This window comes from Budorcas taxicolor, chromosome 4 (genome assembly GCF_023091745.1).
Source record: "Budorcas taxicolor isolate Tak-1 chromosome 4, Takin1.1, whole genome shotgun sequence".
Lineage (NCBI taxonomy): Eukaryota > Metazoa > Chordata > Mammalia > Artiodactyla > Bovidae > Budorcas > Budorcas taxicolor.
The window spans coordinates 112,784,403-112,806,478 of record NC_068913.1 but is presented as its reverse complement, the minus strand read 5'-3'; the positions used below and the strand labels follow the sequence as shown (position 1 = coordinate 112,806,478).

The 22,076-nt window shown below is 45.3% G+C and overlaps 1 protein-coding gene across 1 annotated transcript in view; it reads right to left on the bottom strand.

Annotated features, from left to right (window-relative positions):
• The window catches only part of CNTNAP2 (contactin associated protein 2), a 1,656,810-nt gene that overhangs the window by 145,144 nt on the left and 1,489,590 nt on the right, over positions 1–22,076 (bottom strand). Inside the window, exon 20 of the mRNA XM_052638430.1 lies at positions 18,311–18,444. Coding sequence (XP_052494390.1) covers positions 18,311–18,444 — 134 coding nt within the window. The remainder of the gene's footprint in view (positions 1–18,310; positions 18,445–22,076) is intronic.

Sequence of the window (22,076 nt, the reverse complement as noted above, 5' to 3'; positions counted from 1 at the left end):
AAAAGACTAGGAGAAATGAGGTTAAGAAATGCAAGGAGAGCTTTCACTTCTTCCGCGACCCAGCTGTGTGTGCACGCATGTGTATGTGTGTCAAAGTTATGACAAGTGGACTAAAACAATCCTCCACCTGGGAGCCTGCTAGATTTAGCTCTGGACTTGGAGCCTGTTTTCAAATCTGCTCCAGAACAGGGCTAGGAGGATCTGTGGATCTTGAAGCTCTTGGTAACCCCAGACCCACTCTGTACTCCACCCACTTCCACCTCTTCATTAACATTTTAGAGAAGGTTTGGTTCTTGACATGTTGTGCCTGGGCTCTGTTGACAATCTTGGGAAGAAAGAATACGTGGTTGAAAGGACTTGGCGGAAGGAGGAAAAGTGCCAAGAATATCTCCCCAAGATTTGGTCCTCGACTTGCTCCTCTTCTCTGTCATCAGTATCATCAGTATAGCGTCTAACATTTCTTGAAGGTCAGCTCCAGGTCAGACCCCGCCTTAGGTACGTTGCATATATTGGGGCTCAGTCGGCAAAGAATCTGCCTGCAGTGCAGAAGATCCAGGTTCGATCCCTGGGTTGGGAAGATCTGCTGGAGAAGGAAATGGCAACGCACTCCAGTATCCTTGCCTGGAAAATCTCATGGACAGAGGAGCCTGGTAGGCTGCAGTCCATGGGGTCGCAAAGAGTTGGGCACGACTGAGTGACTAACACTTACATATTACTTCATTGAATCTGCAAGCAAGCTGGTGGACACAGATTCTCATTCGCCCCATTTTACAGTTGCAGAAACTGAGGCCCTGGGAGATTAAGTGATGTTACCCATAAGGACACATAGCTCCTGAGAGGTATAACCCAGGGGTCTGGGGGCCTGCAGGGTCTGAGCTTCTCCACCGTGTCTGCTTGGGCCCTGTGTAGCTGCAAAGCTGGGCTGGCAGGGTGCCCACAGCAGCTGCAGAAAAAACATTCCTGGGAACGAGCAGAGGGCAGGGGCACCCCAGCCTCACCTCTGCCCGGGGTCCTTCTCGGCCTCGTCTTGCTGCCTCTCCTTCTGTGGGTCTTCTGAGTTACACGACCCACCTCTGACTGCAGGACAGGTTTTCAGAGACGATCTCAACATTGGAGGTTGGAGGCTGCAGCAATCTGTCAGCCCCTTCTCCGCTGGCACCGCGGCCCACTTGTGGTGTCGGACTTTGAGGTGAAGCGCACAGCATGGGTAGAGGCTACGAGGTCAGCTGTCCACACCCCGCTGTCATTCTCGCTGGGGAGGTGTGGGCTCAGTTCTCTGTCTGTCCTCCAGGTTAACTTCTGCTGGTGGCCTGCCTGAGGATGCTGGGAGGGGCGGTCTTTTACGTCCACTTCGTTTTTTGTTTTGCTTTTTTTGGGGTCATGCTGTGCAGCATGAGGGATCCTGGTTCCCTGACCAGGGTTTGAACCCATGCCCCCCTGCATTGGGAGCACAAAGTCTTAGCCAATGGACCACCAGGGAAGTCCCCTCCACTTCCTTTGTGATGCTCTTTCTCCATCTTCACTTTTGAACTACTGGCTCAGACCCTTGCATCCAACCGGGGAAGATTTTTTTTATTACCATTTCCCTTCCAGCATTCGGATCACATTTCCTGTCTCAAAGCTGTTAGAGTGAGGCTAATTCTTTTAGGTCCCAGGGGATGACAGGGAAGAATGCAAATCAAATGCATCTTAGGAAAAGAAAGGACCTGTGTGCTCTCAAATGCAGCCTGTGAGCTCAGACTCTATTATTGGCGACCTCTGTTTGTTCACTTATCCAGTCACTCAGCAAACAGTTCTTGAGGCTCCAGTGCCCAGAGCTCAGGAACAGAGTTGTGAGAAGAGGTGGGAGCGAACCCCCTGGGCTATACCTTTGAATGTGGAGTCAAGTTCCCGTTTACATAAGCGACCCCAAACCCCAGGGCCATCCAAGTATCTCCCATTAGATCCAAATGACCCATGTTACAACTGACTCTTGCTGATGTTGTTCAGTCACTCATCTGAGTCCCACTCTTTGTGAGCGCATGGACTGCAGCACACCAGGCTTCCCTGTCCATCACCAACTCCCGGAGTTTACTCAAACTCATGTCCATTGAGTCGGTGATGCCATCCGGCCATCTCATCCTCTGTCGTCCCCTTCTCCTCCAGCCTTCAATCTTTCTCAGCATCAGGGTCTTTTCCAATGAGTCAGCTCTTCGCATCAGGTGGCCAAAGTATTGGAGTTTCAGATTCAGCATCAGTCCTTCCAATGGACAGTCAGTGTTGATTTCCTTTAGGATTGACTGGTTTGATCTCCTTGCAGTCCAAGGGGCTCTCAAGAGTTGTTCAGCACCACAGTTTGAAAGCATCAGTTCTCCGGCGCTCAGCCTTCATTCATTAGATGGGTGTTTTTAGAAACCTCACCTCAGCTACTTTCGCAAGAAGTTTTCGCTTCCCCACGCTCAGCACTGGTTCTGGCTAATGACCGCTAGAGGGCATTTCAGCAACAGCTCCGGACCCGCTCCCCGCCACCCATCCATCAACATCCTCCTGCTCAGTGTCTGGGCTGACTTTTCCCTTTACTGAACAGAAGGGCAGCGTGCCATCCTTCAAACCTCAGACCGCATGTGGAGATACACTTATTCTTCGGAGAGGAGACACATTCATGTGGGACAGGAATCTGCTTTCAGTTACTTGTGCACGGGAAGCACCTCTCTGCCCATCACACTAAAAAATAGCTTCGAGAATTACCATCTCTGAGAGTGATTTTTGTGCACCGCAGGTGGATATGAGGATATAATGCCTCACAGATTGGACTTCAGTTTTCATGCCCGACAAAATAGAAATCTGGGAACCTTATCTTCTTTCCTGAGAGATGATTTATGAACTTAATGTGCTTCGGGGGGGCGGGGAATGAACTCTCCAACCTTGGGCTTATAAGTTTTGGCTGCCTTCTGGAGGAGGAAAGCGAGAACTGACATCTCACACCCTGAACTGGATCCGAAATTGCATCACAGCTGCTTTCCCACCGAGCAGTATGAGAAATGTAAAGCGAAGGGAACCCATTTTTCTGCAGTGCAGGAATGGAGGTCCTGTCCAGCCCCGGAACGCATTTTCCATTTGTAGATGAAATTGCTTCAGAAAAGAAATGAAAAACTTGCAGGTGTTGACATATTCATTAGGAGTCTTTTTCTGTTTCAGATCAGATGAGTTTGATAGGTTGAATGTATTTTTTTCTTCGGTTCCTCTCTGTAAATTTTATGATTTTCAGAGGAGGAAATATTGGATCTCTGTGGTAAAAAATAAGTCCGATAATGTGGTCCTCGGGCCCCTCGTGGGAATGTTAGGGAGCAGTTTGAGAGTCTTCCTAAGTCTGCTCTGGTACGTTCCTTCCGCCCCCAGGATGATTTCACATTGACGTCCATGTGATGGCTGGTCTCCTCCATCAGACTGTGGCTCCTGGAAGCTCCGGTCATATTACCTGCCAAGAACACATGAAGTGCTGGGGACTGGCTCCCTGGGTTGAACTGCAAATCGAAGGAACCTTGGTCCTGAAGGCCCTGTTGATAACGACCTGAAAGCTGCTCTCTTGCTTTTTTGCTTTTAAGAAAGAGAAGCGGTTTGGGAAGGAAGGGAAGTAGCGTCTATTGGGCCATAGAATATGCTAGATATTTTCATTTAACACACACACACACACACACACACACACACACACACACACATACAAGTCCCATTAAAATAGGCAGCCTTATTCCCATTGTACAAATAAGTAAACAGAGAGTTGGGTAACTTGCCAGATAATACATTTGGGAAGAGGAGGAGTCTATCAATAAGGCCGTTTCAGTATGTCTTAGTAATGACTTCCGAATTTAACAATCCCAATCCGTGGGGGTCTTTGTTTAGACCCAGAGCATCCTCAAATAGAAATCTTGCTTCATGATTATTACAAGCCCAGACTGCTGACCCTCTCTTTTTCTGGATTCCTTGTCTATGATTTACATGCTGACTGGGAGCCAACTTGTTAATAAGTCTCTTCCAGAAGAGAAGTAGGTGAGATGAGCTTCTATCATCTGAACCAAAGGAAATCAACCCTGAATATTCACTGGAAGGACTGATGCTGAAGCTGAAGCTCCAATACTTTGGCCACCTGATGTGAAGAGCTGACTTACTGGAAAAGACCCTGATGCTGGAAAAGACTGAGGGCAGGAGAAGGGGACGACAGGATGGGATGATTCGATGGCATCACTGACTCAATGGGCATGAGTCTGAACAAACTCCAGGAGATAGTGAAGGACAGGGGAACCTGGCGTGCTGCAGTCCATAGCGTCCCAAAGAGTTGGACACGACTTAGTGGCTGAACAGCAACAAACATATTAATATATCCAGTGTGTATACAGTTTTTTGCTTCTCTCAAAATGTAAACTCCTTGAGGGTAAAAGATACATCTTGTCATTCTCCTCTGCTCCATCAACTCATCAAAATCTACCTGGATTTCTTGCATGTACGAGGTACCTAGCACATATTTGTTCTTCTCAATGTATACTCAGTGAAGCTGATTCCATTTTAATTGCACTTCATAAGTAGCCTTACGGGATGGTATTGATGACCATCTGATCATCAGTAACTGATAACTGATTTTACCCAAGTCAGGATTAATGGATGTTTGCTGTTTGGAGTTTCCCATCATGCCATGGGCTGAGCGATAGACAAGGGTAAGAGATAATGTCAAGCAGATATCATTGTGTTAAATTCTTAGTGATCCTCATGTAGTTTTAATATAAGAAAATTGCACTGTTAATGGACCATGGACATGCCAGGACCATCTTGAGAATGTTTTATCTTAAGCAGGATCTTCATCATGCATCTTAATTGCACATCTCGAAACTGTGACCTTACACTGTGGGTGCCCAGACCACTAAGCATAGAGATGGTCTCTGCGTAAAGGCTGGTCTGAACGCATGGCAGGGGGAGGAATCCTTGGCACTGATGGCTGTGTATATTGTTTCTCTTTCGTGGAAACATTTCATCAAATATCCTACTTTCTGTTCAGAATTAAACATAGAAAACTAAAATACCCTTCCACGGGCCAAGTGCCCGGCCCAGTCTAAAACCAAATAACACAAAGTTAATGAGGTCATGAGGTTTTTGATGTGTGTCTTGCTTGTGAATAGGTTTATCTGGACACATGGAAGTATTGAAAACAAAACAGAATAAACTCTGATACAGACCAAACTGATGGGCCAGTTTCCAACAGACATCCCTGTCTCTTCCCTTCCCAGGTATCTTCTATAGAATTAAACCAGTGTAATGATGTGAAAGAGCTCCCCTGGTGGCTCAGGGGTAAAGAATATGCCTGCCAAGCAGGAGATGGGGGTTTGATCCCGTGGTTGGGAAAATGCCCTGGAGAAGAAAATGGCAACCTACTCCAGTGTTCTTGCCTGGGAAATCCCATGCACAGGGGAGCCTGATGGGCTGCAGTCCATGGGCAAAAGAGACAAACACAGCTCAGCAAGTAAAAAGCAACAACAGCGATATGAGAAATGAATAAAACATTGACCGATGTCCTCCACAGAATCAAACATCTGAGTCAGTCTTCCATGAAAGCAGAAAGTGAAGCAGGAATACACTTGCCGAGAACCCCAACAGAGAGCCTGTGCGTGGGTCAGCCAGAGCACCGGGAGGGAAGGATTGGAGACACCAAAGGGCTCATCACTATTCCTATGACCTCCTCCCTTCTGTCAAACCCACTTTGAGTGCACAACCTAGGCAGTGAGCTCATCATCCAAGTGGAGAAACACTAAATTAGCCAAAGGGAAGAAGTTACAGACAGTGTAATTTCAGAGCAGGGCCTTAGACTAGTGAGGTCAACTTTCTTTATTTGTTCTGACATCCCTGAAAAGATTTAATGCATCCCAACAGCGTTGTTTTCTTTCATAAAGACTTGAACAACCTCTGATATTAAAATTTTTCAGTTGTGTTTACAGCAATACACTTTTTTTAATATTGTTCTTTATTGGCAGAAAGTTTGAGGGTAATAAAGACACGTTTCTAAATAATTCATCGGAGTTTTGGCATCTAATTTCAGGCCAGGCTCCACACTAGCATAGGAAAGAAGGACGCTCAAACGAAAGTACTAGAGGTTATGTCCACGCTTCCTGAAGAACTGATGGGGAACTTTCCAGGTGGCAGAAACACAGGCCTGAAAGTAGGGCCACTTACTTCTATTTCACTTAGAAAAGTGATTCTAAGTGATTTTGACATCCAGCAAATCTCAATAGGCTTTTCTTTTAAAAAATATGTTTTTTTAAAAGATAATAGTACATTATCTTTTTCTAAGACTCTCATATAATTTGGTGTTTCAAAAAATGACTATACCTTCTCATAAATTGCAGTAGCCTACATATTTTCTATCTTGTTTAGCACACACACTATTGATGCTTTGTTTTAAAGGTTCCATGTCATTAGTTTTTTTAAAAACACTGAGGTCAGGTTGCATGAACTTGTCTACACCTTTCATTTGTCCCCTAACAACACTTTGTAGAAATGTGCTGAGTCAGTTTTCCAAAGTAGGTGGATATATTTGAGGAAGGGTCCTCTATTGTCTGTGACCAGGCCACCTAACCCATGGTCAGTTTCATCACTAGTTAAATTAGAGTGTTTAGAGTCTGGGTGTGGGAATCAGGCAGATCTAGGTTTGGACCTCAACTCGACCCCTTGCAGACCTTTCCACGTCTCTGTTTCATCATCTATAAAATGGGAATAATGGGAACTTATCTCGTAGGAATGTGATTTACATCAAGTGCAGCCTATAAAACACGAAGACAGAGACTGGTACACTCAAGAAATGTTAATTGTCTTTACAACTACGACTAACACTATCAGTGTTATTACTATTGCCTTAATAGGCTTTTCTTGTGATAGGTTGAGGAGGAATTCCTGGCATCTTTATTAATAGTCATGAGAAAAGCTACTTAAACCAAATCATCTTTATAAGCAGATCCAGCAATTTCTTAAAGATTTTTTTTTTTTTTTGATGTGGACCTTTTTTTATTAAGTCCTTATTGAATTTGTTACAATATTATCTCTGTCTTATGTTTTGGCTCTTTTGGCTGTGAGGCATGTGAGATCTTAGTGCCCCAACCAGGGATTGAACCTGAGCTCCCTGCATTAGAAGATGAAGTCTTAACCACTGGACCACCACAGAAGTCCCCCAGCAGTTTCTGAAGAGCTTGCTCTATCAACCTCTCCTCCTGGAGCTTCCACACGCACGTTTCACCTCCCAGCTGCAGGTGGCGTCCTCTGAGCCACGTGGGAGGCTGTCTTATCACCTCCTGGGTTGTTCTCTGCACCTTCCTGTCTTTAAACACAACACTGGTCCAAAGAGTTTATCACACAAATGTGCTACTCACCATCTTCCACTATGAGCCTTATTGACTTCAAACACTAACTCCCCCAAATGATTTACTTTTATTTAAAACTCTTAAGATTTTTCAAAAGTTTATAAGGCAAGCTGACAGGGGTGAGCTTGGGACTCTTGATGGCTCTCGAAAGCAACAAAAAGGCAATGGGGTGAGTGGTTACCAGCCCCTGTGGCAGGGAGGGTTGGGGGGTCTGGTTATACGGGTTCTAGATAGGAGTCTGTCTGTTGCGAGCACTGGGATCTAATTGGTCACCTGGATGTCCTCTATCTCTGTCTTCCCATCCTTTTAGTGGGCTAATAGTACCAGAGGCTCCCAACGCATAAGGCTGAGCATCCCAAACAAGGATACATATGGATATATTGAGCATCACATAACATGATGACTCAGGCCCTTCTAGTACAGAGAGAATTTCTCCTGGCTTGAGGAAGTTACCTGAAACATCTTACAACTGAACAGTTCTTCACATCCAAAAAGTGGTGCCCCCATTAATGTTTCATGTTAATGAACATATATGGCTCCCCTATAAGTCCATAATTGAATTACTTCTCATTTTTCTGCCATTAAAATTTCTCCAACAATTTTCATGGAAATCTATTTTATATCATTTTGACCCACAAAAAGCCAAACCCAGTTAGTATATACAACTTGATGAGTCTGGAGTTAAGTATATGCCCATGAAACCATCACCACAATCTATGAATTTCTTTTGTTTCAGTAGTTAATAGAACCGCAACAAATACACAAGTAAGCACTTTGAAGCAGAGTGCTGACATAACAGAAACCTAAAATTTGTAGCATATCCTGTGGTGTGGATATTAGGGGCTAGAAAGATGGACAATAAGGATATGCAATAAAATGCTTATGAAGCTGTCATCTCACTCAACTTGGAAGACAGACTTAGCCTGTGACTTGTGGATTTCTGGAAAGTGCTTGGAAAGAGCCAGAATGGTCACAGTTATGGGTTGCTTCTTGCTGCCCATGTCAAGAAAGAGATGAGTTCAGAAAAAACTGACCAGTATCCAAACATCAATGCGAGGGATAGAGAAAAGTCCAAAAATTTACAGCCTCACACCAGAGAATAATAAATGAAACTGCAAAACGCTTTGACCAATGAAGGCACAGTTAGATTTTCCAGCTTGGCAAGCTAACTCAGCCCCATGAGGGGGAATTTAAAATTAAAAGTCTTTATCCCCCACATAAGCCTTTTGTTTCGATGGCTACGGCCTTCAGAGTGAGGCATGGTTCTGGGGAAGTGAGTAATTATGTTGGTCCAAGAGCCATGCCTAGGAAAGAATGTAGGGTTATCTACTGGTATGAGAAACTGACCAGAAGTGGATAGGTCAGAAGCCAACTCAGGTTTTGAAGGAATTATATAGGCAAAGAAACCACTGGTCTGGTCTGCAGAGGCTTGTGAGTATAAAACGACCCTCCCAGCAACTGACGTCTGCAGGAAATGGTCCCTGGAAGCCGTACAGCTTCAAGGAATGATTATCATTGTCGTTCATGGCCAAGGGCGGCCACAGAGGGTCCTCAGAGCGTCTGCGTGCGTGCCAAGTCCCTTCAGTCTTGTGTGACTCTTTGCAACCCTATGGACTGTAGCCCACCAGGCTCCTCTGTCCGTGGGATTCTCCAGGCAAGAATACTGGAGTGGGTTGCCACGCCTTCTCCAGGGGATCTTCCTGACCCAGGGATTGAACCCGTGTCTCTAACATTTCCTGCCCTGGCAGGCGGGTTCTTTACCACTAGCGCCACCTAGGAAGCCCTGTACCTGTGCTTAATCTCTCAGCCGTGTCTGACCCTTTTTGACCCCATGAATTGTAGCCTGCCCTGCTCCTCTGTCCACGGAGATTCTCCAGGCAAGGATAGTGGAGAGGGCTGCCATTTCCTTCTCCAGGGGATCTTCTCAACCCAGGGATCGAACCTGGGTCTCCTGCACTGTGCGTGGATTCTTTACCATGTGAGCTACCAGGGAAGCCCTCAGTTCAGTTCAGTCGCTCAGTCGTGTCCGACTCTTTGCAACCCCATGAATCGCAGCACGCCAGGCCTCCCTGTCCATCACCAACTCCCGGAGTTCACTCAGACTCACGTCCATCAAGTTGGTGATGCCATCCAGCCATCTCATCCTTGGTCATCCCCTTCTCCTCCTGTCCCCAATCCCTCCCAGCATCGAGTCTTTTCCAATGAGTCAACTCTTCACATGAGGTGGCCAAAGTACTGGAGTTTCGGCTTTAGCATCATTCCTTCCAAAGAAATCCCAGGGCTGATCTCCTTCAGAATGGACCGGTTGGATCTCCTTGCAGTCCAAGGGACTCTCAAGAGTCTTCTCCAACACCACAGTTCAAAAGCATCAATTCTTCGGTGCTCAGCTTTCTTCACAGTCCAACTCTCACATCCATTCATGACCACAGGAAAAACCATAGCCTTGACTAGACGGACCTTAGTCGGCAAAGTAATGTCTCTGCTTTTGAATATGCTATCCAGGTTGGCCATAACTTTTCTTCCAAGGAGTAAGCGTCTTTTAATTTCATGGCTGCAGTCACCATCTGCAGTGATTTTGGAGCCCAAGAAAATAAAGTCGGACACTGTTTCCACTGTTCCCCCATCTATTTGCCATGAAGTGATGGGACCAGATGCCATGATCTTCGTTTTCTGAATGTTGAGCTTTAAGCCAACCTTTTCACTCTCCTCTTTCACTTTCATCAAGAGGCTTTCTGCCATAAGGGTGGTGTCATCTGCATATCTGGGGTTATTGATATTTCTCCCAGCAATCTTGATTCCAGCTTGTGCTTCTTCCAGCCCAGCATTTCTCATGATGTACTCTGCATATAAGTTAAATAAGCAGGGTGACAATATACAGCCTTGACGTACTCCTTTTCCTATTTGGAACCAGTCTGTTGTTCCATGTTCAATTCTAACTGTTGCCTCCTGACCTGCATATAGGTTTCTCAAGAGGCAGGTCAGGTGGTCTGATATTCCCATCTCTTTCAGAATTTTCTACAGTTTATTGTGATCCACACAGTCAAAGGCTTTGGCATAGTCAATAAAGCAGAAATAGATGTTTTTCTGGAACTCTTGCTTTTTCCATGATCCAGTGGATGTTGGCAATTTGATCTCTGGTTCCTCTGCCTTTTCTAAAACCAGCTTGAACATCTGGAAGTTCACAGTCCTAGTAAAGCCTGTCTAGCATGGTTACAGACCACAGGACTCTCCTCTTTAAAAAATATATCTGACATAAGGTAGACTTTCACTGGGTTAAGCCACTGACTTTTTCGGGTTGTTACAGCAACTGGTGTTATCCTGGTATCTGTCTTTTTCTTGATCCCTGTGTGCTGCTATTGTTGGTAAATTCTGACCATTTTTTAGGATTCATATTCAATATACAACTCAATTAGCAATTGACACAACAGTTTTTATACAATTTTGTTGAAGTTATGATTAATAGCAGGTAAGAAATTGATCATACTTAAGAGATGGAATTCAGTGACTTGGAGGAATATTTGTTTTTAAGACCCCTGAAGAAAACAACTGAAGTCATGTTGCTCATGGTATAACAAACAGTCTGGGGGCCTGGCCATCATTTGTTTCTGAGGATTTAGAGTTATTTTTTTTAAAAGAAAGTCCTTATTATACTTGTAGCAAATCTGTTAGCTTCTTCTTGGAAAAGATGGGAGGGCCGTCCGGTTAGATGGAAGCCAAAATGATACAAGTTTACCATCTGTTCATTTGATTTTTAGAGAAAATGGGCTCTAAATATCTGTGCCAGACACCACAGCCCTGAACCCTCCATTGTATAATCTCTAGAAACCCTCACATATGTGATAGGCACTCAAAGATGTGGTTAATTCATTTTTCTCTTTTTGAGCTGATTTTACCCTGGGATTAGGCCAGGATATCAGAAAACCATGTCATCTGGGCCCTTGTCCTCTTCATCTCCCATCACCCTGTTCTGCCTTACTGACTGCAGACTTGTTTGGGCTGAAATCCATTTTTAAGTGATGCTTGACTTTCCCAAGGAAATGCTACATCAAGCAGGTTTGTGAAAAACACATTTGTTGCAGAAACACTGCTGAAGGGCCCTGTGCACCACGTCTCTTGGGACCCATTATATAACAGAGGGGACGAAGGGCCTTCAGCTATCACTGTTTTGTTAAAAATCTGAAGAAATGTAGCAAAATGCCAACATTTTCAATGTCTGGATGGTGGGTCTGTAGGTGTATGTTTTATTATTCTCTGTGCTTTTGCATAGTTTTGAAGTATTTAGTAATGAGAACAACATCACTCAGTTTTTAACTGGCCAGAGATATCTGCTTCCAAAGTGTTACGGCCACCCTCCTAGACATTTCTCTATTAAGTGATTCGGTTAAGAGCACGTGAAAGCCTTAAGGTGTGGTAGACTTATGCTCATCTAGGCTTTTGCCACTCACTGCTTCCTGACTTTGGGTGATCTACAGCACACTCGGAGTGGCAGTTTCCCCATCTGTGAAATGGGTACATTCCTCATAGTCCTCTTGTGAAGACTTAGTGAGCGAATGTGTGTCAAGAGCTAGCACAATGCCTGGACCACTGTCATCACCCGTAAACATGAGCTACCATGACGCATGTGATGCTGCCGAGTGAACCGTGCTATGGGCAGCTTGCTGTGCCAGTAAATACAATCCATGGTAGACAAGAAAAGAAAAGGATGATAGAGTAAGAAAAACTTCAGGTCTCTACGAGAACTGGTACATCTTGCTCTTCTGGGCTGTGGACTTCTGGCCACCGGAAGTCCAAACTTACACACATGGATAAGACCTGACCTGGGTGGCTGTATTCTGCTCCCTCCTTGTCTTGGGGCCCTGCTTTTTGCGACTTACTTTAATCCTCAATTTCATTTAGTTCTTGTTGTGCTTAATGGCTCCGTCACGTCTGCCTCTTTTTGACCCTTGGACTGTAGCCCACCAGGCTTCTCTATCTAGGGGTCATTTTCTCCTCCCTGGGGATCTCCCTGACCTAGTAACTGAGCCCACATCTCCTGCGTCTCCTGCACTGCAGGCAGATTCTTTACCTGTATGTGCTCCCTGTAAAGTGCTGCACTCAATATGCCAGCAAATTTGGAAAACTTTGCAGCGGCCACAGGACTGGAAAGGTCAGTTTTCATTCCAACCCCAAAGAAAGGCAATGCCAAAGAATGCTCAAACTACGGCACAATTGCACTCATCTCACACGTTCGTGAAGTAATGCTCAAAATTCTCCAAACTTCAACAGTATGTGAACCAAGAACTTCCACATGTTCAAGCTGGATTTAGGAAAGGCAGAGGAACCAGAGATCAAATTGCCAACATCCACTGGATCATGGAAAAAGCAAGAGAGTTTCAGAAAAACATCTACTTCTGCTTTATTGACTATGCCAAAGCCTTGGACTGTGTGGATCACAATAAACTGTGGAAAATTCTGAAAGAGATGGGAATACCAGACCACCTGACCTGCCTCTTGAGAAACCTATATGCAGGTCAGGAGGCAACAGTTAGAATTGAACATGGAACAACAGACTGGTTCCAAATCGGGAAAGGAGTACGTCAAAGCCATATATTGTCACCCTGTTTATTTAACTTATATGCAGAGTACCTCATGAGAAATGCTGGGTGGGAGGAACCACAAGCTGGAATCAAGACTGCTGAGAGAAATATCAATAACCTCGACACCACCCTTATGGCAGAAAGCAAAGAGGAACTGAAGAGCCTCTTGATGAAAGTGAAAGAGGAGAGTGAAAAAGCTGGCTTGAATCTGAACATTCAGGGAACTAAGACCATAGCATCCGGTCCCATCACTTCATGGCAAATAGATGGGGGAACAGTGGAAACAGTGAGACGCTTTATTTTCTTGGGCTCCAAAATCACTGCAGATGGTGACTGCAGCCATGAAATAAAAGACGCTTGCTCCTTGGAAGGAAAGCTATGACAGACTGAGACAGCATCTTAAAAAGCAGAGACATTACTTTGACGACAAAGGTCCATCTAGACAAAGAATATGGTTTTTCCAGTAATCATGTATGGATGTGAGAGTTGGACCATAAAGAAGCCTGAGCACTAAAGAATTAATGCTTCTGAACTGTGGTGCTGGAGAAGACTCTTGAGAGTCCCTTGGACTGCAAGATCAAACCAGTCAATCCTAAAGGAGATCAGTCCTGGGTGTTCATTGGAAGCACTGATGCTGAAGCTGAAACTCCAATAATTTGACCACCTGATGTGAAGAATTGACTCATTGGAAAAAACCCTGATGCTGGGAAAGATTGAAGGCAGAGGAGAAGGGGACAACAGAGGATGAGACGGTTGGATGGCATCACTGACTTGATGGACATGAATTTGAACAAGCTCTGGAGCTGGTGATGGAGAGGGAGGCCTGGCGTGCTGCAGTCCATGGGGTCATAAAGAGTTGGACACAATTGAATGACTGAACTGAACTCCTTATAAATCACCTTAGATATCCTGTGCAATGTGGTTGGGATGAAAGGAAGGAAGGAAGAAGGAAGGGAGAAGCCAGATATGGCAGGCAGGAAGGGAAGTAAGAAGAAAGGATTCGCGGCACAAGACTTTGAAGTCATTCCTCGTAACGTTCAGTTCTTAGATGCATGTTAATCGGCACGTATTTTCATCAGATACAATGTTTTGTTCAGGTGCTCTCTGTCTGCTCAGGGTTTGTTTTACATCTGACTGGCATTAAGCCTTTAGCTATTATCACTGGTGTGACTGTGAGTTTTTGTAAACGATGCCACTTGAGGGTTGTCACGGGCTCTGGTTCACGTTGCTGTCTGATAACTCCGAGAGTCAGTTCTTCATTATCTATGTGGAGATTGGGCACTTTGTTTTTTGGCAGCAAATGTTTCATCCAAGGTCAATTTCCCTCAAGTGCTCAGCACCATTTCAGACAGTGTATGCTCAGGGAATGCAAATTAATTTAATGTTAGCTTTAGTCAAACCCAGCTAGGAAAGCCAACCTGCTTTTAAAAACACTATAAATGTTGATAAACATCATCTAAATTATATGATGTTTCTATATGTAGAAACATATAAAATTTCACCTTAATTCCAAAGGTGTCATTCCAAAGCACTTTAAATTCATCTTAGGCTTATTTTTGTTCTTTGATTAGAAGTACATTTTAATTCAAAATTGTTTACGTATATTTGTCATTATATTTTATTATAACTGGGGGTTATCAGAATAGGTGAAGGATACATGTGTTTTTTTTTTTTTAAAGTCACTCAGTCATGTCTGACTCTTTGCAAGCCCATGGACTATACAGTCTATGGAATTCTCCAGGCCAAAATACTGGAATGGGTAGCCTTTCCCTTCTCCAGCGGATCTTCCCAACCCAGGGACCAAACTGGATATGTGTTTTACATTTTTGCTCAATTATAAAAATGAAGCACACATTTGTAATAAGAAATGAGGAAATATAGAAAACTCTAGAGGAAATGAAACTATTTATAATCCTTTACACAGAAATGATCAAGATTAACGTTTCATTATACTGTTCTCCATGCTTTCTTGAGGTTGTAGGAGTTCTCAAGATGGATTTGTAGATTGTTCCCAGGAAAAAAAAAATTAGAGTGTTTTTTTTGGAGTTCTAAAGGTACACCTGGAGTTATGTCCACACTCAACAGGCTCGCTTGCCTGAAAGAAAGCAGGCTGTGGACCCAGGGAGCCCACCAGATCCGCTGGTCTGAAAGGAGGTGCCGTGTGCTTTCTTCCTCCACTGCGTCTCCCTCTGCTTTCCATCCGGGCCGAGAAAGACCCTCCAGACCATGAAGTCTGTCCAGGCTGGATTCAAGTGGGTGACGGCATCTGGCTTTCTAAACACGTCCAGAAATCTCAGGATAGTTGCATTCCATTGTGTGACAGAATTGGGGCGGGCAGGCCTTTCCAACCCCCTGGGCACAACTTCTGAGGCTGAATTTGCTCCACGTCTTTTTCCTTTTTTAACAAAAGGTTGAACTTTGTTGGCTGTGCTGTGCGGGCGTCTCCTCTAGCCGTAGTGACCAGGGGCCCCTCTCTGGTTGCAGTGAGCGGGCTTCTCATTGCAGTCGCTTCTCTTGCTGCAGGTCATGGGCTCCAGGGTGCGTGGGCTTCCGTAGCTGCGGCTCCTGGCTCTAAAGCACAAGCCAAATAGTTGTGGCTCACGGGCTTAGTTGCTTCGAGGCACGTGGGATCTTCCTGGATCAGGGGTTGAACCTGTGTCTCCTGCTTTGGCAGGCGGATTCTTTACCACTGAGCCACCAGGGAAGTCCTGTTCTATGTCCTTTAGAATGCTTCCTGCTTCTGTCTTCTTTACTACAAAGCGTAACGTGGCCAGTGTTTTTCATCCTCATCCATGTCTTCCTTTTCCTGGAGCTGTAGTCCTATTCCTTGGAGGATTCACCCCCAAATTCCCCACTCTGATCATGAGGTCTGATTGTGGCCCATCAGTCACTGCTCCCCGCTCCCCATGATAGCGTGAGTGTGGGACTCCAGCCCGGCCAACCAGAGACTTCCCCTGGGTTTTAAAATGAGAACCGAGACACTAGGACCTTCCTTCTGACAGCAAAATTGGGAAGACACGGGCCCAAGACTTCAGTGTCTGGGTCCCATGACATCTGGAAGATGGAGCCTTCCAGAGAAGAGTTGATCCAGTTGTCAGAGGGAGGTGGGCAAGCAGAGATGATGCAGGGAGAGAGAGAGAGCTGAGAGAGGAGAGTGCTCACTGGAGGCCTAGTCTTTGTTTGAATCCTCCAGGTCTTCTGGATTCTGTTTCAAAATTGTGATTTTCCTCCTTTCCTGTCTTTTTATAACCTACCCTAGGAATTTTCCCTACAAATGAATTCTGAGTTGGTTTTCTGTCATTTGCAACCAGAAGAACCCAGAGCAATAGAAGCAGACCCCACCTCCCCCGGCTGTCCTCGGTGCCCTGGACTCTGCAGGCCTCTGGCTCCTGCGTTGTCTGGACTTCTCAGCCCCTCCCTGCCTCAAAAGCTCCAAGTCCTTAAAACAGTCCATCCCTCTCCCCTTCTTCAGGGCAATCTCTGATTCAGTGCAGCAGATAGCAACTCTGATTTAGCTGATATCTGTTCTTCAAGAGATTCTGGTTGGTTCCAAAGATTTCCCAGTTGGTGCAACTTGCCAGAAGGGAGGCCTTCTTGACCTACTTTGCTTCCGACTCTCATTTGGGGAATTGTACCAGAAATGGAATGATTTAGCTTATCACCTGGACTCTCCTCTCCCACTCACCCCACCCTCATCTTTGCTGAAGTTCCTCAATCCACAGGGCTCAGCCCCAACACACAAGGCATTTTCTTGCAAAATTCCACAGGGGAATCAGCTGTCTTCCATGACACTGTCCTTCAAGCTGACTGCTGAGCTTTTGAAATTTTTAGTATTATTTTGCAATGGTGAAATGGCAAGAGAATCACTTTCTTTGAGAGGGGTGACAGATGGAATAGTTTAAAATAAGTGAATGAGTCTAATCAAAATCCAGTAAACACAATGTTGGTAGAATGGTATAAAACCATTCGTATCCTATAATGGTATAAAGCATACTAACCCTGAACTTGCTGTCTCTTCTGAATCAGACTTGAGTTTGTGGTGAAGGATGGGGGTGGTTTACTCTGTAAGTAATCTGTAGGACCTCTCGTGTGCCAAGTACTGTGCTGGGCTCAGCGACTGTCCGTCACTACGAGAGAACCTTATTTACACTCCATCTGATTGACTGCACAATAAGCTGCTTCTGTACGTTGTCATTTTCCTAGGAAAGGCCTCTCCTGAAAACGCTCTCTAGCATTTCCTGCTAAAGGCCAAGTGTAAACTCCATATCGAGTTACGAATTTGACAGCCACCAGGGCTCAAAAAGAGATGGGGCCTGTGCTGATTCTTTGCAACCTGAACTTCCCACGGCAACCAGCCGAATCCGAATGAGGTCAGAGAGGCTGCTGAGCCCCTGCCAAAAGGCACTCTGCTCGGCTGACAAAACAGCGTCCCCCGGCCGTTCTTCTTCCTGACACATATCTATTTTAAACTCCTTCTAGAGAACGCAGTGACAGTTCCAGCCTTGATCTTTGGCTCAGTTCCCGGGGAGACCTCCTCCTGTCATGTTTTATACATGGTGTCTCCCAGGCTGGCTTCTTCATTGTAAAAATCAGTGGTGGTGGTGGTGGGGGTGTGGGGAGGGACAATCAATGAACCTGAAATAAAATTTGAGTGTCATAATAAAACTATCCCTATGTGTACAAAAAGCCCACAAGCAGAGTCTGAGATGCTGGGAAAGGTATGTGTACGGAAGATGTTTAAGGCAAAGCATCTATAGAAGGAAAAAAAAAAAACCAGTTATTCACACTGCACTAGAGTCGTGAAGGAAGTAGGTCAGATAAACCAAAATAACCTTTGCTGGGAAACGTGATAAGCCTCAGACATCTGAGACCATGAGGGTAAAGGTGCTGCAATGGATAAAGCAGAAGGCTGATAGAAGTGCAGGCCTACACACAGGAAAAGCTACGAAGAATATTTGGAGCAAACATTTATTCTACCTTCTCCCAAGAAACCTCTTCTCCATCAACACCGTCATCGTCTTTTCTGTACCAACTGTATATCTTTCTACGTCACTGGTTAGCAGTTTGTAGAAGAATGTATCAGATGCATCTCTTCCACCTGCCCCAACCACCCAAAACCAACCCGCCCCCCGCAAAAGAAAACAACAGCAACAGCCAAGTATGACAGAGGGAGAAACGGCAACCCACTCTGGCATTCTTGCCTGGAGAATCCCACGGACAGAGGAGCCTGGTGGGCTGCCGTCCTTGGGGTTGCAGAGAGTTGGACACGACTCAGCAACGGAGCACTTACTCAAGCATGACAGCGGGCAGAGACCCCAACACAGTATCACAGATGACAGATGAGTGACACGTGCGTACCTTGAGGGTGACGGTCCTCTCGCGACGGGTGATGTTAACGCTGTGCGGCTGGCCGTTGGCCATGCTCCGGTGGTCCACGTCAATGTTATAGGGCTCCCGGGTGCCACCCAGGTGGTACCGGATCTGGAGGCTTCCTGCATAGAGAAAAGGAAAGAGACTCAGTCATTTCTTTGCTCTGGATTTCATATCAACGTCACGCCCCCAGCCCTGGGGTCTTGTTTCCATTAAACGCAGCTTCGATGTCCATCAACACGATTGCCATTCTGCATTCTGAGCCACTAGCTCAGAGGTGCACTAATCCATAAAGGTTCATGGCACCGGGCTCACGCATGTTGACAGTCTACCAATTATGGGCCATCCATGACCATCCTCTCCAAGCTGAAGCAGCGAACGGTATAAACAATCCAAGTGTGGGTTGTGTCTGGGAAGGCAGGATGAGGACATATACACAATATAGGACTGTGGAGACAGGCCCCACAGAATGCCCTGTAAAATAAAATATAAATGCAGGATGCCAGGATGGTCTCACGCCATCAGCAAAGTGTGACATTCACCATATAAAAGAATCATGAGCACAGAGTATTAAAAATAAACATAATTTACAAAAGATAAATACATGGCACTTTGGGTGGCTTCACTGAGACCAAGAAAACAGAGCAAATGATTTTATTCTAGGTTAGAGACCTCATCAGTCCAAACGCAAATCAATAAAAACATGGGTCCTCACTGCCTCTCAGCTGTCCTGCACTTTGCCTCAACAAATTATTCTTTTTATCCTCTTTCTTGCTTCCCCCTGATGGCAAGCAATATTCAGAAAGACGTATATAATATTCTAGGTCCTGCTTTTAATTAATCTGTACAGCAAATGTAGCTTTTATTTCTTATTTATGATTATTTAAAGGCATCAACTTTTTATCTCATTTTTCCACTCAAATTGGAATCTTCATGCTAATAGCTTTGGACATCTCAGAGCTTAAAAATGGAGCCAGTAATTTAGCAAGAGTGTGGCTAACTGTAAATCACTTCAGAATTCTTCCTTGCCTCTTTCATTTTCCTTTCAGAGGAACAAAACTGATATTCTGATTTTAAGTTGTGAAACAGCACAGGGTAATTAAAACTTAGGAAGTTAACAGAAAAAATAAAAAGGAAAGTCACTGGGAACACCACGATCCAGAGATAACTACTCTGAATATTTGGCCAGATCTCCTTTCAGGTAATTCTCACACCCTTATATGGATGTGAAAGTGAAAACTGAAAGTGAAGTCACTCAGTCGTGTCTGACTCTTTGTGACCCCATGGGCTGTAGCCTACCAGGCTCCTCCGTCCATGGGGTTTTCCAGGCAAGAATACTGGAGTGGGGTGCCATTTCCTTCTCCAGGGGATCTTCCTGACCCAGGGATTGAACCCAGGTCTTCCGCATTGTAGGCAGACTCTTTACCATGTATGCCACCAGGAAAGCCCCTTATATCGATGTAAACCAATGCAATTGATTCTGAACACTGCCGTTCCTTAGTCTTACACGTGTTCTTTAAAATATGGAACTATGTCCCTGGAATTGAAAGAAACATCCATGAGACCAATCATGAATTACTTGCAATTCCTATTTTTTTTTTGTTTTCTGAACAAATCTGAACAAACCTTCACTATTTCTGAGTTCTCTCTTAACACCTGACCCTAGATTGCTTTATAGCATTTCAACCAAGTCCTGCAGACTTCTGTTTCCTAAACATGTCTAAGTTCACCCACTCTGCCCCATCTCCATAGCCGCAGGGCCCCCATGGGCACCTAGAGTGCCTGATGTGGTTCCCTCGGGAGCCCGTCCCTCCACACAGAGCTCCCGCCCTGACCCTGGGCCACTGTGCCAGCCACTCCCCATCAGTGACCTGACGGCCATCACCTGGACTTCACCTGCATCCGCTTCTGCCTGGATCACATGACCCACGGCAGTCTCTCCTTCACACGTGGCCACTCTTCACGCCACTTCACTCTCAGGCGAGTCCTCTCTTTCTCTGCTCTCTTAATACTCATGCATTAACGGAGACGTCTCACTGGAACCTCAGATAACAACATACGAGAAACCGAACTCTTGAACTTCCTCTCCTAAAACTAATTCAACCCATTTTCCCACATTTCAGTTAATGGACACTTTATCCTTCCTGCTATTTCTGCTAAAAACCCTGACTCCCCTCTTGCTCCTGTATTACACATGTGATCTGTCAGCAAAGCTCCTTGGTTCTGTCTTCAACACATGCCCTGAATCTTACCTTTTTCATCACCTCAGTTTCTATCCCTGGACCAAGCCACCCTTGTCTTTTTTCCTGGATTACTGTACTAGCCTTCATACTAACTAACCTGCTTGCCTCTGCCCTTCCACCACGTCTCCCCAGCCCAGTCCAGTCTCCTAGTCTCCATCCCTACTCTCCTCTGCACACAGAAGGCAGAGCTGTCCTCTGCTCAGGAACCTTCCTTGGCTTCCTATCCCATAAAGAAGGCTGAGTGCAAAAGAATTGATGCTTTCCAATTGTGGTGCTGGAGAAGACTCTTGAGAATCCCTTGGACTGCAAGGAGATTAAGCCAGTCAATCCTAAAGGAAATCAACCCTGAATATTCATTGGAAGGACTGATGCTGAAGCTGAAGCTCCAATACTTTGGCCACCTGATGAAAAGAGCCTACACATTGGAAAAGACCCTAAAGCTGGAAAGATTGTAGGCAGGAGGTGAACAGGGGCAACAGAGGATGAGATGGTTGGATGGCATCACCGACTCAACAGACATGAGTTTGAGCAAACTCGAGGAGATAGTGAAGGATGCGAGAACCTGGTGTATTACAGTCCAGGGGGTCCCAAAGAATTGGACACGGCTTAGTGACAGAACAACAGCAGCAACAATCCCACTCTGAGTCTTCATCCTGGCCAGCCAGGCCCTTTGTGATCGTCCCCATTGTCTCTGACTCAGCCTCTCGTTATCCTCCTCCTTGCTCACTCCTCACCTGACCACACAGGTTTCTCTGCTCTCTCCACAGATGCCAGCATGTTCCTGCCTCACAGCCTTTGCACCTGCTGGTTCTTCTGTCCAGGGCCCTCATTTCCCAGCTATCTACCTGCATGGATGAGCTCTCACTTTCTTTAGGTCCTGTTCAAATATTATCTTGTCAGTGATTATTTCTGTGACTTCCTTATCAAAAGCACAATTTACCTACTGCTTTCCCTTGGCCAGGCGCCACCCCCCCACTCCTTTTCTGCTTTATTTCCCCCCCATGATAGTTCTTTCCATACAACATACTACAGAGAGCACTTCATTTATTTATTGTCTGTCTTCTTTCGTTCAAAAGTAAGTTCCATAAGAGTAAAAACTTTTGCTGATATCCTTTTTTTTAAAAAAATATCTTACTCTTTATTTATTTATTTGGCTGTGCCAGGTCTGAGTCGCAGCATGTGGGATCTAGTTTGCTGACCAGGGATCAAACCTGGACCCCTGCATTGGGAGATTGGAGTGTTAGCCACTGGCCCACCAGGGAAATCCCTGTTTGTATTCTTCGTGACTTAATTCCCAATGTCTAGAATAATGCCTGACACACAGTGTGTGCATTAGTTGCTCAGTCGTGTCCGACTCTTTGCAACTCCATGGGCCATAGCCCTCCAGGATCCTCCGTCCATGGGATTTTCCAGGCATGAATACTGGAGTGGGTTGCCATTTCCTTCTCCATACAGCAGGTGCTGAATAAATACTCATTGAGTGAAAGAATCATGGTTTCCCTGCTTCTTCT